Source organism: Chiloscyllium punctatum, chromosome 5, assembly GCF_047496795.1.
Source record: "Chiloscyllium punctatum isolate Juve2018m chromosome 5, sChiPun1.3, whole genome shotgun sequence".
NCBI lineage: Eukaryota > Metazoa > Chordata > Chondrichthyes > Orectolobiformes > Hemiscylliidae > Chiloscyllium > Chiloscyllium punctatum.
The window spans coordinates 108,232,761-108,247,147 of record NC_092743.1 but is presented as its reverse complement, the minus strand read 5'-3'; the positions used below and the strand labels follow the sequence as shown (position 1 = coordinate 108,247,147).

Below are 14,387 nucleotides of genomic sequence, written 5' to 3'. Positions count from 1 at the left end.
CAGTACATGGCATGACAATTTACGTAAATAAGATATCTTTTAGCATAGAATACCATTGGATTAGCCTGTCTTCAATCATGTCACCTTATTACGGTTGTTTGGACCGTTCTTATAATTAAGAGCCCTTCCCAGGAAAGGTCATTGGAATAACTTGCTGTAAATCATGTCACCTTATTATATGCGATTGGTCTTTCTTGTAATTAAGGCTGTATTATTTCTTTAAAAACATATAAATAATGTGTAATTTTCAAATGTAATTGCACAACTTCACCCCGGAATATGAAAGTTTCAATCTTTGTGTCGCTGGACAGAATTGCGTCAAGGTACCTTAATTCAATAAACTAATGAACCTTGCTTTTTGAATAGACCGCATTTGTCGATTCCTTTGACCGATCTCAAACCAAAAGGCCCATCTTAAGGGGACGCAGATCTTCACGATCACTTGTCCTGTACCTAACAACCTTAGAAATATGAGCAGGTAGAGACTATACATATCCACGAGCCTGAGTACCATTCAATAATATCATAGCTGAAACTTCTACCTTCTTGCCACTTTCCTGTCTATCCTCATATTTTGATTCCTGAGATTATAATTACCTAATCAATTTCAGACCTGAATGTACTCAGTGACTAAGCACTCACAGCTATATGGGATACAGAATTCTAAAAATTCATTCTGCTCAGTGAAGAAATTTCTCTTCATCTTAGTTCTAAATAGTGCCCCCCTTGAGGTTATGATATCTAATAACCAGACCCTCCAGTGAAGGGGAAATAGTCTTTCAGTATCTATTCTATTAAGCCATCTAAAAATGTTTTAAAAACTTATCTGGTAAATGTTTTCAAACAATATATTCAAATCTCCAACCTCATATGCTGGAAGATAACTATAGAGAACTGAAGAAAAGTAAGTAACAATATGATAACTGAAAGCAAGCACATTACGTCCCCAGGCTTGATATGTACATGAGGTGGAAGAACTGTTTTTTTTTGTTATATTGCTGAAAACTATGGTCTATTAATTTAAGCAATTCAGATGGATAATACCCTTTAGCCACAGGATATCATTCTTTTAATGGAGCATCTTCCCTGACAATATCTAGCCATTTTCCAGTAACTAAGTTACCAACCTGTTGATCAACAATGTGAATATAAACCACTCCCAAACTTTGCCCCAAATTGGTTTCTCACATCATGTGCGCTTTACTTTTGTTCTCCAATCTAGTTAAACCTTGAAGATTATCATGAGAACAGATTATCTATATTTATCTTACTGCAGGTACTTGCTGTCCACAGACTTATTGCAACAGTGACTACATTTCAAAAACATTCTGGGTCAGCTTGAAATCATTTCCATAGCCTCTTTCATGTATATTTATTTTTGTTTCACATTTGTCAAGCATGAAATGCCTTTAACAAATTGACAGCGATCTCTTGATCAACCCATGCTTGCATGAACACTTCCTAATTTTATTAGGAATTAAGCTTTAAGAGAAGACCGTCAGGTATTATATAGCTTACAGTGTACATATTAACAATTCCAACACTTCAGTATCCATGTGTCTGACATTATCTTTGTTTCACACAGTCCTTCATGGGCATTTTCTGTCTTGCTCAAAGCCTTAGTGTGACTTCTATGCAACTAGTTTTGACAATCTGTATGTCTAATTTTTGTTATTAATTTCTCTACATCTGTGGTTCCCACATGCTTTGATAATTTTGCTTATTACTGACTACATGGTCAAAGCTTTAATCATTAACTAAAGTAACCCTTTGACTAAAAACAATAATTGTTGCCTCATTAATAAATTATTACTGTATGTCTCCATCGAATGTCTTGGTTTATGTTGAACAAAGGAAGTACATTTTGAAACATCCACTCTGACTACTCGTCCTCTCACAAAAACTACCACATCTCACTTCTATTGTTTCTAAGTATAAAAGATATTTTAGTACATTAATTATCTTCTCTGTTCATTATGCATTTGGGTTCCTGAGAATTTAGACTTCCTCCCTGCCTATCCGTCTTGCTCTGGCATTTTCCCATGCATTGGGCTCCTTTCCAGGTCTCTCAGTGCGCCTTTCTCTTTTTATGCTGCTGCAGTTTAAATTTCTCCCAATACTCTTAAGTCTTCTTATTTTGCCCATCCAGACTTCATTCAAAACAAATTCCCAAACTTAATTTAAACATACAATTGGGACAAAATTTAACTTGTGCTTAATTTGACAGCATCTCACTAAAATTTAAAAAAAAAAGAGATTTTTGTTTAAATGGACATTGCCTCATAAAACATTACACAACCACCTATTGAGAAACAGAGCAAATATCAGCATTATTACGTTTAACCCTGTGTTGTAACAAATTAAAGTAGTAATTGCTTTGGGAAAATAATATCTATTTTGAATAACTTCACATATCCAAACCCTGCCTCCCCAAAACACCTGGAAAAGCAAATGAATTGTTAAACTGGCATTCAAACACTGTAAAATACACCATCAGCTGATACTGCCAGTTCTGATAACCCAGTAATAAAGCTATTGCTTTACTATACTTTGTATTCTTCTCACTTGGCTTTTTAAAAAAAAAATCTTCAGCTAAATGCCAACTATTTCATAAATACTGCTTTTACCTATAAAAAAATGCAAACTACCTAATCTGTAAATAGTTTGTGCTATTTCTTGAAACTTGCTAAACTTACAGAAGTGAATACTTGAATAACACCAGGGAAATTCGTCTCCACCTGATCCTATTCCTTAGGTTAAGTAACATAACTTATGCACAAGGGTCCTAACAAATTGCTTTGTCACATTAAAATTATTCAAAGAGCAAGTCAACTGATTTATTAAGCCAAAACTCATTCAATGCAAGACATTAGCAACTATTCTATAGGTTAGACTACCTAAAACTCCAAAGCAGATATCTGCAAAAGAATCAATTAACACTTACCAATGTAAAATTCCTGCTATGATAGCTGTAAAAGAGAAAAGACCAGAAGTAGGTTAAAAGTGAAAGGACTTAAACTATTCCCAAAATTTGCAAACGCCTGTCTTCTTAAACATTCGACATAATATTTAAAAGCTGTGTGGATTGCAGTTAGTAGCACAGGAGATTTAGGACTCAGAAGGAAGTTGTTTAGTCCATCATGTCAACCAACAATTTTATCCAGTCTAATCCATGTTCCAGCCTATATACAAGTGTACATACAAGTCATTTTTTAGAAATTGTATTGCTAATTTTGTCTCATCAACCTTTAAAGCAGTGAAATTCAGAATCCCACACCCTCCAGTGAAAATAGATCACATTCTCGCAAACATTTCACCAATAACTTTTAAACCTATGCCCGATTATTGACTATTTTGCCAATAAATTAAGGAGTAGTAAGACTTGACATTCCCTTTAAGCCATGTGGCCACTCAGACTCCATGCACGCTGATTGGTACGCAGATACATTGGTCAATGGCTCCAGAAGCCACTGCCACACTCAAATCTCAGGAAATCCTCCATCATCGCGGAAGGATGTTGTTAAACTTGAAAGGGTTCAGAAAAGATTTAAAGGATGTTGCCAGGGTTGGAAGATTAGAGCTATAGGGAGAGGTAGAATGGACTGGGGCTGTTTTCCTTGGCAGCAGGTGGGGAGAAAGTGTCCAGAACTAGAGGGCATAGGTTTAGGGTGAGAGGGAAAAGATATAAAAAAAACCTGGGGCAACTTTTTCACACAGAGGATGGTGTGTGTATGGAATGAGCTGCCTGGGGAAGTGGTGGAGGCTAATAAAATTGCAATATTTAAATGGATGGGTATATGAACAGGAAGGGTTTGCAGGGATACGGACTGGGTGCTAGGTTGGGAATAGATTGGGTTGGAATATCTGGTCAGCATAGAAGAGTTGGTCCAAAGAGTCTGTTTCTGTGTTATATAGCTCTATGACTATCTATTCACTTCTTTTCTCCTCTCTCCCAGTTGCATGGTGGATTCTAATTTCTCCACCATTTGTACTCTCTTAATCCCTCCCATGCATTTTCACTTCCACACTTAAAATTCCATCCCCCTTCCTTATTGCTAACAAGATAATGGTGCCAACTATTTTCCCAACTGGTTCCTTGCCCCGCTGTTGTCTCATTTCCCTCAATTAACAGCTATTTCCCCATCTCTCTTCATATTCAGTGCTGCTCTCCAGTCTCTATTTTTTTTTAATTCCAAATATTCATCCCCGGTCCCCCCCGCCCCCCAACAACCACAGATTCTACTGCCTTAAAAATATCCAATTCCTACACTTGTGCCACCTTCTGAGGCACTCAAAAACTCATTGCTGCCCTAAATGGGGATGCTTAATTGTAAAATAGTGGTCCAAGTCGCCTGCAGGAGGTACACGGATAGCAAGTTTCAGTCAAATTAACCCTCACTCTAAATTCCCATGGAAACAAACAGAGCCTGGCAATTCTATCCAATCTAAGATAATACACTCATTCCAGTTATCTTCAGATTTTGAAAAGAACAAATGCAATCTATCAAAAGAAGGAGAGACAGGGCAAAAGACAATACAGAGAACTACAGACTAGTTAGCCTATCATTAGTAATGGGAAAAATGCTAGAGTCTATTATAAAAAATGTGAGAACAGAACATTTGAAAAGCATTAACAGAATTAACAAAGTCAGCACCATAAGATGCTGGGCAATAGCAGGTGGGTCAGAGAGCTAAGCAATTCGAAAGGAAAAATCATACATTGGCCTACATTGCAGGAGGATTTGAGTTCAAATGTTGGGATGTTTTACTGCAGTTGCACAGGGTCTTGTTGAGAGCACACCTAGAGTACTGTATGCATTTGCACCCCCTAAGAAAAGGATATATTTGCCATACAGAGTGCAACAGAAGTTCATTCGATGGAATTGCAGGACTGTACCATGAAAAGAGATTAGTTTGACTGGGCCAACATTCTCTGGCATTTAAAAGAATGAGCGAGGATCTGATTAAAATATATAAAATTCTAATGGGCTGGACAGTCTAGAAAACAGGGAGAATGTTTTCCCTTGTTTTGGGAGTCTGGAACTGAGGGATACAATATCAGGGTATGGAGTAGATTATTTAGGAAGGAGATGAGAAAATTTTTTACACTCAAAAAAAGACAGTGAACCTGGGAAATTCCCTACCACAAAAGGCTGTAGAAGCCAAATTATACAAGAGAGAGAGATATTGTTTTGGATTTCAAAAGCAAAGGCATAGAGGGTAGTATGACATGGAGATAGAGATCAGCTATGATCAGGTTGAACTCCTGCTTCTAGTTTCTAGATTAACAATCTAGGAAGCTTCTTTTCAACAGCTTTCTTAAATCAAGAGACCAAACTCTCTCATACTCGAGACATGATCTTACAAAGAACACTATAACTGAAGCATAATATCAAATTTAAATGTTCAAGTCCTCATTTTAAAAGGACATCGGATTATACTTCCTAATTACTTTCCGCACCTACATAAAAAGGTACAAGTTTTTTGTAACTCATGCCATTAAACACCTGGACCTCCCCCACCCACCCCACCCCACCCCACCCCACCCACCCCACCCCACCCCACCCCACCCCCAACCACCTGCACCATGGAATTCTGCAGCCGTTCTCTGCATGTAATACTTGGTTTTTATTATCTTTGCTAAAATGAACAATTTCCATCCTTTCCCCACATTATACATCTGCCAGGTTTTTGCCAACTCACTAAACTAATCTATAATCGGCACACAATATTTGTAAATGCTGTTCGCAATATGCTTTCCTACCTACCCGCGAATCATATTCAAATCTAGCAGCGCCTTCACTCCCCTGATTTAGGTAATTGATATGAATTTGCCAAAGTTGAGACTCCAGCACAGATCCGTGCAAGACGCCAGGAAAAAAAAGAACCTTATTTTGCAAATTCTGCTTTCTGGAAGCCACTCAAACCTCAACTCATGCTGTGCGTTACCCTTACAGTATCAGCTCCTTCTTTGCACAATAAACTTTTATATGGCACCGTGTAAAATTTCCCAACTCCTCCCGATTCCCATTCCGCCACCACCCCCCTTCCCCAATCCCCTTCCCTCCCTCCCAGCTCCCCGCATCCCCAGCCCCTCACCCAGGACTATGGTAGTCCCCAAACTGCTCAGTGCCGAGTCGGTGAGTCCTAGCGGCCCTCGCATGCCGGTTACCCATTTGCCGGATTGTCCCACAGCGGACGGTTTATTCTTAGGGACCGCACACTCCTTTCGGCGCTCCCGCCGTGGGCTGGCAGCTTTGGTTGCGGGCCTGTTCCCAGAAGGCGGGCAACGCTCCTTGTCCTCGGCCAGGGCACGACCCCGGCTCCAGCTTCGGGTCTTCACTGCCATATCGGTCCGGCCAGCCTCACACCCCCTCAGTCCGCCTCCTGCTGTTGCCGGGCCGAGGCCCAACCTGAGCCTCAGGCTCTGATTAGCGGCTGAGGCCGGAGCTTCGAGCTCTGCGGGCCGGCGAGAACATCCACCGTCACCACGGCAACATCATCAATGACAAGGAAATCACAAGCCAGCCAAGAGATTCCGAGCTCTGAAATAGCAAGTCAGCCAGACCTCCCAGTCTCCGCAAACAACCCACCCATCCACTCTTCTCCTAGCAACCAGCCTCTTCCTAACAACTGCCCTCCTCTTCGTAACCAGGCTCCTCCTAACAACTATCATCCTCCTAGCAACCAGTTGCCCTTAGCAACCAGCGTCCTCCTAACAACTGTTCTCCACTTAGCAATCAGTTGCCCCTAGCAACCAACCTCCACTAAACAACTGCCATCCTCCTAGCAACCAGCTGACCCTAGCAACCAGTCTCCTCCCAGTTGAAAGCCTCCCTTCCTCTTTTTTGCCCAGTCCAGAATTTCAGTTCAGCCTCACTACCCTCATACTGGAATGCCCAGTTTAAGTCGAGCTTCTTCAGATGCTTCTGAAGTTGGGACACACTACAAGACAGTGTGAAGGGTGAGAGCATATTTCATTCACACTTAATGCACAGGCCAAAGTTTGTGACTTAAATATACGTCAAGCATAAAAACCTGGAAACAGGAGGCCATTCAAGACTGTGGGATATAGGTAAAGCAGTGTTGCTTCTACATACATAATTGCTTATGCAAGTTGATGAACTAACCTACACCATTGTATAATTGTTTCAGCCAAGAGCTGAGTTATCAAAAATTTGCATACAAAGATGAAACTATACGAAGGTGTGAGATTATAGGTAAAGCAATGTTACTTCTGCAAACATAATTGCTTATGCAAGGTAAATGAACTAACACCAGTGTATAATTGTTTCAGCCAAGAGTTGAGTTAAGAAGAATGAAAACTATGTGAAGAAAATAGCTTTTGCATTTGCTAAAATGTGCATGCAAGAATGAAATGTGCCTGCAAACAATGGAAGATGTTACAGACAAATAAATAAGGTACAAAGAACATTGAGTTATGCCAACTCGGCATATTGCCCTCATGTAGGCACTGAAATGAGCCAAGTTAGCTACAAATAAGGGATAGGGTAAATAAGAGTAAGGGTCACCCGGCTTGGAGTAGGGGGAGAAGTAAACAAGGGCAGAGCGCAGTTAGGCAGGGGCAGAACACAATAAGGAATAGGTTTGACACTTAATATGTTAGGCCAATGAGATAAATGGGGAATTACCAAGAAAGACTCAATTAAACTGTATAAATTGTGGAGTAATTTTTGGATCAGGGTGCCTACTTCTTAGACACCCGTCTTGCAAGAACGTTTCAATCAAATTCGCTGCTTCAGAATTTGACTCGGACTGAAATTTATTATATTGTGAGCTCTGTTTCTCACAAAGGGAATACATAATTGCTTCTGCAAGGTAATGAACTAACTCACACAATTGTATAATTGTTTCAGCAAAGAGCTGAGTTAGCTAAAACGTGTATGCAAACAATGGAATACGTTACAGACAAATAGATAAGGAGGGAAGGAACAGAGAAAGAACATTGAGTTATGCCAGCTTGGCATATTGCCTCCACGTAGGCACCAGAACGAGCCAAGTTAGCTGCAAATAAGGGATAAAACAAATAAAAGTAAGGGTCACCAGTCTTAGAGTAGTGGGAGAAGTAAACAAGGGCAAGGCGCAGCTAGGCAGGGGTAATACAATAGGAATAGTGATAGGTTTGACATGTAATATGCTAGGCCAATGAAGTAAATGGGGAAGTACCAAGAGAGACTCAATTTAACGGTATATATTGTGGAGTAATTTTTGGATTGGTGTGCCTACTTGTTAGACACCCTTCTTGCAAGAACACTTCAATAAAATTCACTGCTTCAGAATTTGACTCGGACTGAGATTCATTGATATGTGAGCTTTGTTTCTCACAATTTGGGCACTCATCCGGGGTTTCCATCATCGCCAGTGGGGTAGGCACCTTCGATGGCTGGGAAGACACATCCCGTTCCTATTAGAGCGGTCCTGTGTTCCTCGGCAGTGGGTTCCCCCTTCTGGTTGACTGATCGAGATCCAATGAAAGTCTATCTGAACCAGGCGAAAAGGTTGTGAAATAGGAAATTTAAGTAGGTACAGGGAGATGTTGAGCCAGGCAACTCTGTGCATGGACCAAGGTAGAAAAATTGACTTTTAAGTACTGCCTTGGTGGCTGGGATTGAGTTCTAGTAGTTTAGATTAGATTACTTACAGTGTGGAAACAGGCCCTTCGGCCCAACAAGTCCACACCGCCCCGCTGAAGCGCAACCCACCCATATCCCTACATCTACCCCTTACCTAACACTACGGGCAATTTAGCATGGCCAATTCACCTGACCTGCACATCTTTGGACTGTGGGAGGAAACCGGAGCACCCGGAGGAAACCCACGCAGACACGGGAAGAATGTGCAAACTCCACACAGTCAGTCACCTGAGGCGGGAATTGAACCCGGGTCTCTGGCGCTGTGAGGCAGCAGTGCTAACCACTGTGCCACCGTGCCGCCCACTAAGGGACTAACAAAGGAACTCAATATGGGTTGTGCCAAGGGTAAAGAAAAAGCCTCCGGGAAAGAAAATGGAAATGGAGGCGGGGTCCCTGACAACATGCCTCCAGAAAGTCGATTGGGCAGGATGTTGTGGAATTAAAAAGATAACACTTGTACAAGGGAAAAAGATAGGAAAAAGTTGATTAAATATTGTTGCTTTGTATGGAATAAGGAATCCATTCTTCATCCTGCCGTCTTCTGGCCAAAGTATGGGTTGGACGAAGACTGGGTTTGTAAATATTTGAATTTACATGTCAACAGAAAACAGCCTTTCAGTCAGGAGGAATCTGATTATGCTTCGTGTTGGAAGGGCTAGTAGCTGAAGGGCTGCTGAGTGTACACTTCGTAGCTAAATCATGGCCAGACATCCAGAAAAAGATTCAAAAGATAGAGGGGTGGAGCGGGAAGCCTCTAGAGGGGTTGTTGTGGGAAGCTCAGTAAGTATTTGTGAGATATGGTGTGTGTGTGTGTGTGTGAGAGAAAGAGAGAGAGAGAGAGAGAGACAGCCATTAGAAAGTTTAACCCTTTGTGATTCGGTTTGAATGCACATTTGTTTGTTAGTGATTGAATGTCTGTGCTTTGTTCCCTGGAGTTTGAGATTTGGGACGGTTTTGAATCTGATTTCTATTATGGAAATTTAACATGATTTCTTTTAAAGTTAAGGATTTTATGAAATAAAATGTTAACACCTGTTCTTTTTACAGGTCATGACTGCCTTACTATCAGTTTCTAACTAATCTCTTTTCTCCTTAATAAAAGCAATTTCAAATCAGATTAATACGGAGGAAAACAACAGTATAACATTTTTGTGTTTCAGACTCATTTGTTTTCACTTAATTTTAAGATTGATGTGTTTCATGGGGATTATGATGTGCCAGCCGTAGCTTTATTCAGAAAGTCCCCTCCCTCAATGACAGTTGAAGTTTCAGTTCAACATTAGATTGTAATAAATCATTTTTTTTTAAAAATCCGATGGTTAATATCTGTGACCTTGGATTCGGCCATTATTCATGCATTAGAAGTTTATTTTGACTTGAATAGACAAATCCTTTTAAGGCAGCTCCGGTTATTTCACGACCTATAGCATTGTAATTGAGCAATGACTGGTCGGGACTGCTTAAGAAAACTAATTTGGGATTTAAATTAAGGGACTAAAACTGGGCAATTATAGTGGATTTCAAAGTTGGGCACTGTATGCATTTTACATTTTAAATATTATGCTGAATAAATGAATTTATAATATATAAATATATATTTACAAGTAAGATTCAAAAACGTATAGTTAGGAACAGGTTTTAAAGTTAGACAAGCATAAATTGATAAATTGGTATTTGAGGTTACAGGGAGCAAGAGGCTCCTGGTATTTGAGGTTACAGGGAGCAAGAGGCTCCTGGTATTTGAGGTTACAGGGAGAAAGAGGCTCCTGGTATTTGAGGTTACAGGGAGAAAGAGGCTCCTGGTATTTGAGGTTACAGGGTGAAGTTACAGGGAGCAAGAGGCTCCTGGTATTTGAAGTTATAGGGAGCAAGAAATATTGCAATATTTCTTAAAAATATATATCAAGGCATAAACAATTATTGGGTGATGAAGAATGGCCATTAGGTGGCCCTAAAGCTGTTCAGTTGGTTAAATCGGCTCAGCAATTGATCTGGCAACATAACATGGGAGCGGGAATGAAAGAATTAATTGGACTATGGCGACAGTTTTGTGATGAGAGGCATGAAGAATCAGTTTTGCGCTCATGGCAAGATACTGCCACCAAATTGGAGATTGAATTAACTGCAAAGGGTGCTATGAAATCTGTTGAGGTTCTTAAAAATGAATGTGCTCGAGCAAAACAATTACAGAAACAGAATGAGAAGTCACAAGTGACTGGTAAACAAACAGAACTGCACAATTACAGTTTTTAAAGTGCTTTAGTCACTTGTTGCGTTTCCACCCTGAATTACAGATAATGATTATTTTATTTATATAATATATAATATATAATATATAATTAATAATTAATATTTATAATAAATCAATTGTGTTAGCCTGAATCAATATTAATTGGCAGGATTCCTTCACACATTCTCAGTGACCTGTCATATTGATTCATGGTTAATTTAAAACATGGCAGCATTCCTTCATTGTTAATTAAAGAATGGAAAGCTACATTACTGGCCAGAGTGTGTGCAGGCAGTGGCAGCAACAGCCTTATTGGTAGAGGAGAGTCAGAAACTTACTTTTGGGGGAGCCTTAATAGTCAGCACCCCACATCAGGTACGGACCATATTAAATCAGAAAGCAGGACGATGGCTCACAGACTCTAGGATCTTGAAATATGAGGCAATCTTAATAGAGCAGAATGACCTTGTGTTAGTCACAGACAGTTGCTTAAGTCTAGCTGCATTTCTGTGGCGGGGAGAAGGGGAGACCCTCGGAAATCCAGAACACAACTGTCTTGATATTATTGAATATCAGATTAAAGTGCGGATGGACTTAAAGGACATCCCATTGCATGCGGGAGCTTGGTTGTTTATCGACAGGTCCTCCCGGACGATTGAGGGTAAAAGGCACAATGGATATGCTGTAGTAGATAGGATAGAGGGAAGAGTTATCAAGGCTGAAAGACTGCCTAAAGGCTGGTCAGCCCAAACTTGTGAACTCTATGCCTCAGAAAGAGCTCTCAGAGCATTAGAAGACAAGGAAGGAATGGTGTACACAGACTCCAAATAGTTTGGAGTAGTATACACCTTCGGAAAAATTTGGCAAGGAAGAGGGCCAACAAATAGCAGAGGAAAAGAACTAGCACATGAAGAATTAATAAAACAAGTGCTGGAATCCCTGTTATTCCCGAGAGAAATAGCGATAGTTCATATAAACGGACATCAGAAGGGGAATGAACCAGAAGTAAGAGGAAATAAACTGGCCAATGAGGTAGCTAAAGAAACAGCCCTAAATCCACAAGGAGCAGTGATATACTCCCTAATACCTACAATTCCAGATCTTCAGGGTGCTCCGTTGTTTACTGCAAAGGAGGAAAAGGAACTAAAAGATTTAAGGGCTGCAAAGACAGCGGATGGACGCTGAATGTTACCCGATGGGAGGGAAATGTTGAATAAAATGATGATGTGAGAAATTATGGCTCTCTTACATCAGGGAAGTCATTGGGGAGTGCACGCAATGTGTGACTTAGTCTTAAGGAAATATGAATACAAAGGGATATATACAATAGCCAAACAGATATGTGAGGGATGTATAATATGCAAAAAAGTAAACAAGAAGGTGTTAAGGAAACAAGTCCCAGGAGGGAGAGAACCTGGGCTAAGACAATTTCAGAGCATTCAGGTAGATTATACTGAATTACCCCGAGTGGGAAAACTGAGGTATATGCTGGTAATGGTTGATCACCTGTCTGGATGGGTGAAGGCGTACCCTTTAGCCACTGCCACCGCAAGTGGGGTGTCCAAGATAATACTTGAACACATAATCCCCAGATACAGGATAGTGGAATGCATAGGTTCAGATCAGGGAACTCATTTTACTTCCAGGGTACTCCAGGGTACTCTAGGGAGTGATGAGGGGGTTAGGTATCTCCTGGGAGTTCCACACCCCTTGGCACACACCTTCATCAGGAAAGGTTGAGAGAATGAACCAGACACTCAAGAAGCAGTTATTTAAATTAGTAGTAGAAAGCAGACTCCCTTGGACTAAGTGTTTACCTATAGCCCTTTTGCGAGTGTGAACGGCCCCAAGGAAAGATATGGGGCTGTCCCCTTATGGGATATTGTTTGGCCTGCCCTATCTGGGAACGAAAGGGGAACTGCCATCCCTGGAGACTAAAGATCTGTTCTTAAAGAAGTATATACTGGGCTTATCCTCCTCTTTGTCTTTCCTCAGGAAACAGAGTTTGTTGGCACAGACTCCACCCCTTGAATTCACCGTCCATTTGATTCAACCGGGAGATTGGGTCCTTGTCAAATCATGGACTGATTCCAAATTGCAACCAGACTGGGAGGGGCTGTACCAGGCACTCTTAACTACTGAAACAGTGATAAGAACAGCAAAGAAAGGCTGAACTCACTATACCCGGATTAAAGGGCCAGTGGAATCTCCAGTTGAGAGAGAAGTCTGGACAACTGAATCGACAAAAGAACCACTTAAACTTAAGCTAAAAAGACTTTAAATAACTGATTATACAGTGGCTGCGCGAGTGCGGGTTAGTTTCTGTAGCATTGTATGCTAAGTCTCTTGGTGCTTCAGTACCATTGTAGAATGGGGGGAATGTTTAGGTACATGATATTAGCTTTTCTAGTCCTGGGATTCTGTCAGGCCCTGGTGTGGTCGTCTTACTTAGTGATAACGGTTCCAGAAAGTACAAATCCACAAGTCATAGAAACAGATGCCTGCAGCCTAGTGGATTGCAGAGATATAAGAAATCAGAGGCAATACAGTACCTCAGAGGTACATCTTAGGTTCTATGAAAAAGATCCTAAAGGGGGGGCATGGAGTAGGGTTGACGGGAAGAAAGTGTCCCGGAGAGAGAAGTGTAAGGGATATCTCTGGGATAAAGAATGTAAAGAATGGTGGAGGCAGGAAGACCTCAAAGGTGATCTCTTGATTAATCCACTCATCACAGTACACCGAGGCCCCTTCGGCCAGCTCTTGTTTGTCCCAATAAAAAGTGTAACCCAATATATTTAACAATAAAGAAAACCTCATGGCATGAAGCGGTTTTGGGGGGAGAAACAATTAAACCAAACATTCGGAATAGAGATGAAAGCAGACAGGAAGGATTTAAAATACAGGTGAAAGACAAAACCCGAGTAGGAGAAAGGAATAGTAAAGCCCCTTACTCTTATCCTAAGGTGATAAAAATTGTAGAGGCAAAGGACTTAAAGCAGACTATTGAAGTAGAAACAGGATATGGGGATACAAATGCCTGGGTTGAATCTGTAAAGTACATTGTGAAAAGTCTGAATAAAAACAATTGTTATGCATGTGCCTCTGGAGACTAATGGCCCAAGTAGTCCCCTTTCCACGAGACAGGAGGGGCATGACATGCATGATAGCCCTGTATCAGGATGAGATTGCATGGAGTAATAAAGATTGTATGCCCCTTCTATTAATGTACCCTCCTTTAAAGAAGGAAGGTTTAAAGACGCCCCCCCTATGTTTTCTGCCGTGGTCGGAAATCACGCATAGTGTGTAAACAGGCGAGGAACAAATTGGTCCAGATACTTGGGAGAGCTGAAATATCATGTACCGAAATTGAGTACATGATGGAAAAGGGAGGGAACTACTCAGCATTAAGGATTCCCCGAGCTGATCTATGGTGGTACTGCGGAGGGAAAATATTGAGACCCACCCTACCTCCAGATTAGAGGGGCATGTGCAATTGGCAATTC

General features: G+C 40.9%; 1 protein-coding gene and 1 long non-coding RNA gene across 5 annotated transcripts in view; one reads left to right on the top strand and one right to left on the bottom strand.

Moving 5' to 3' along the window:
• Positions 1–6,349, bottom strand: part of dpy19l1l (dpy-19-like 1, like (H. sapiens)) — an 88,518-nt gene extending 82,169 nt beyond the window's left edge. For 2 of the 4 annotated variants that reach the window (XM_072571008.1, XM_072571009.1), the window contains exons 1-2: positions 6,100–6,349; positions 2,945–2,969 (exon numbers count right to left, since the gene is read on the bottom strand). In XM_072571008.1, the coding sequence (XP_072427109.1) occupies positions 2,945–2,969; positions 6,100–6,349 (275 nt within the window). The remainder of the gene's footprint in view (positions 1–2,944; positions 2,970–6,099) is intronic. The other 2 variants (XM_072571010.1, XM_072571011.1) reach the window with 2 other exon arrangements.
• A 296-nt stretch (positions 6,350–6,645) lies between these two features.
• LOC140477330 (uncharacterized) lies at positions 6,646–13,979 on the top strand. The gene is made up of 2 exons (XR_011960708.1): positions 6,646–6,964; positions 12,880–13,979. It is a non-coding gene; the product is annotated as an uncharacterized lncRNA (long non-coding RNA).
• Positions 13,980–14,387: the final 408 nt, after the last annotated feature.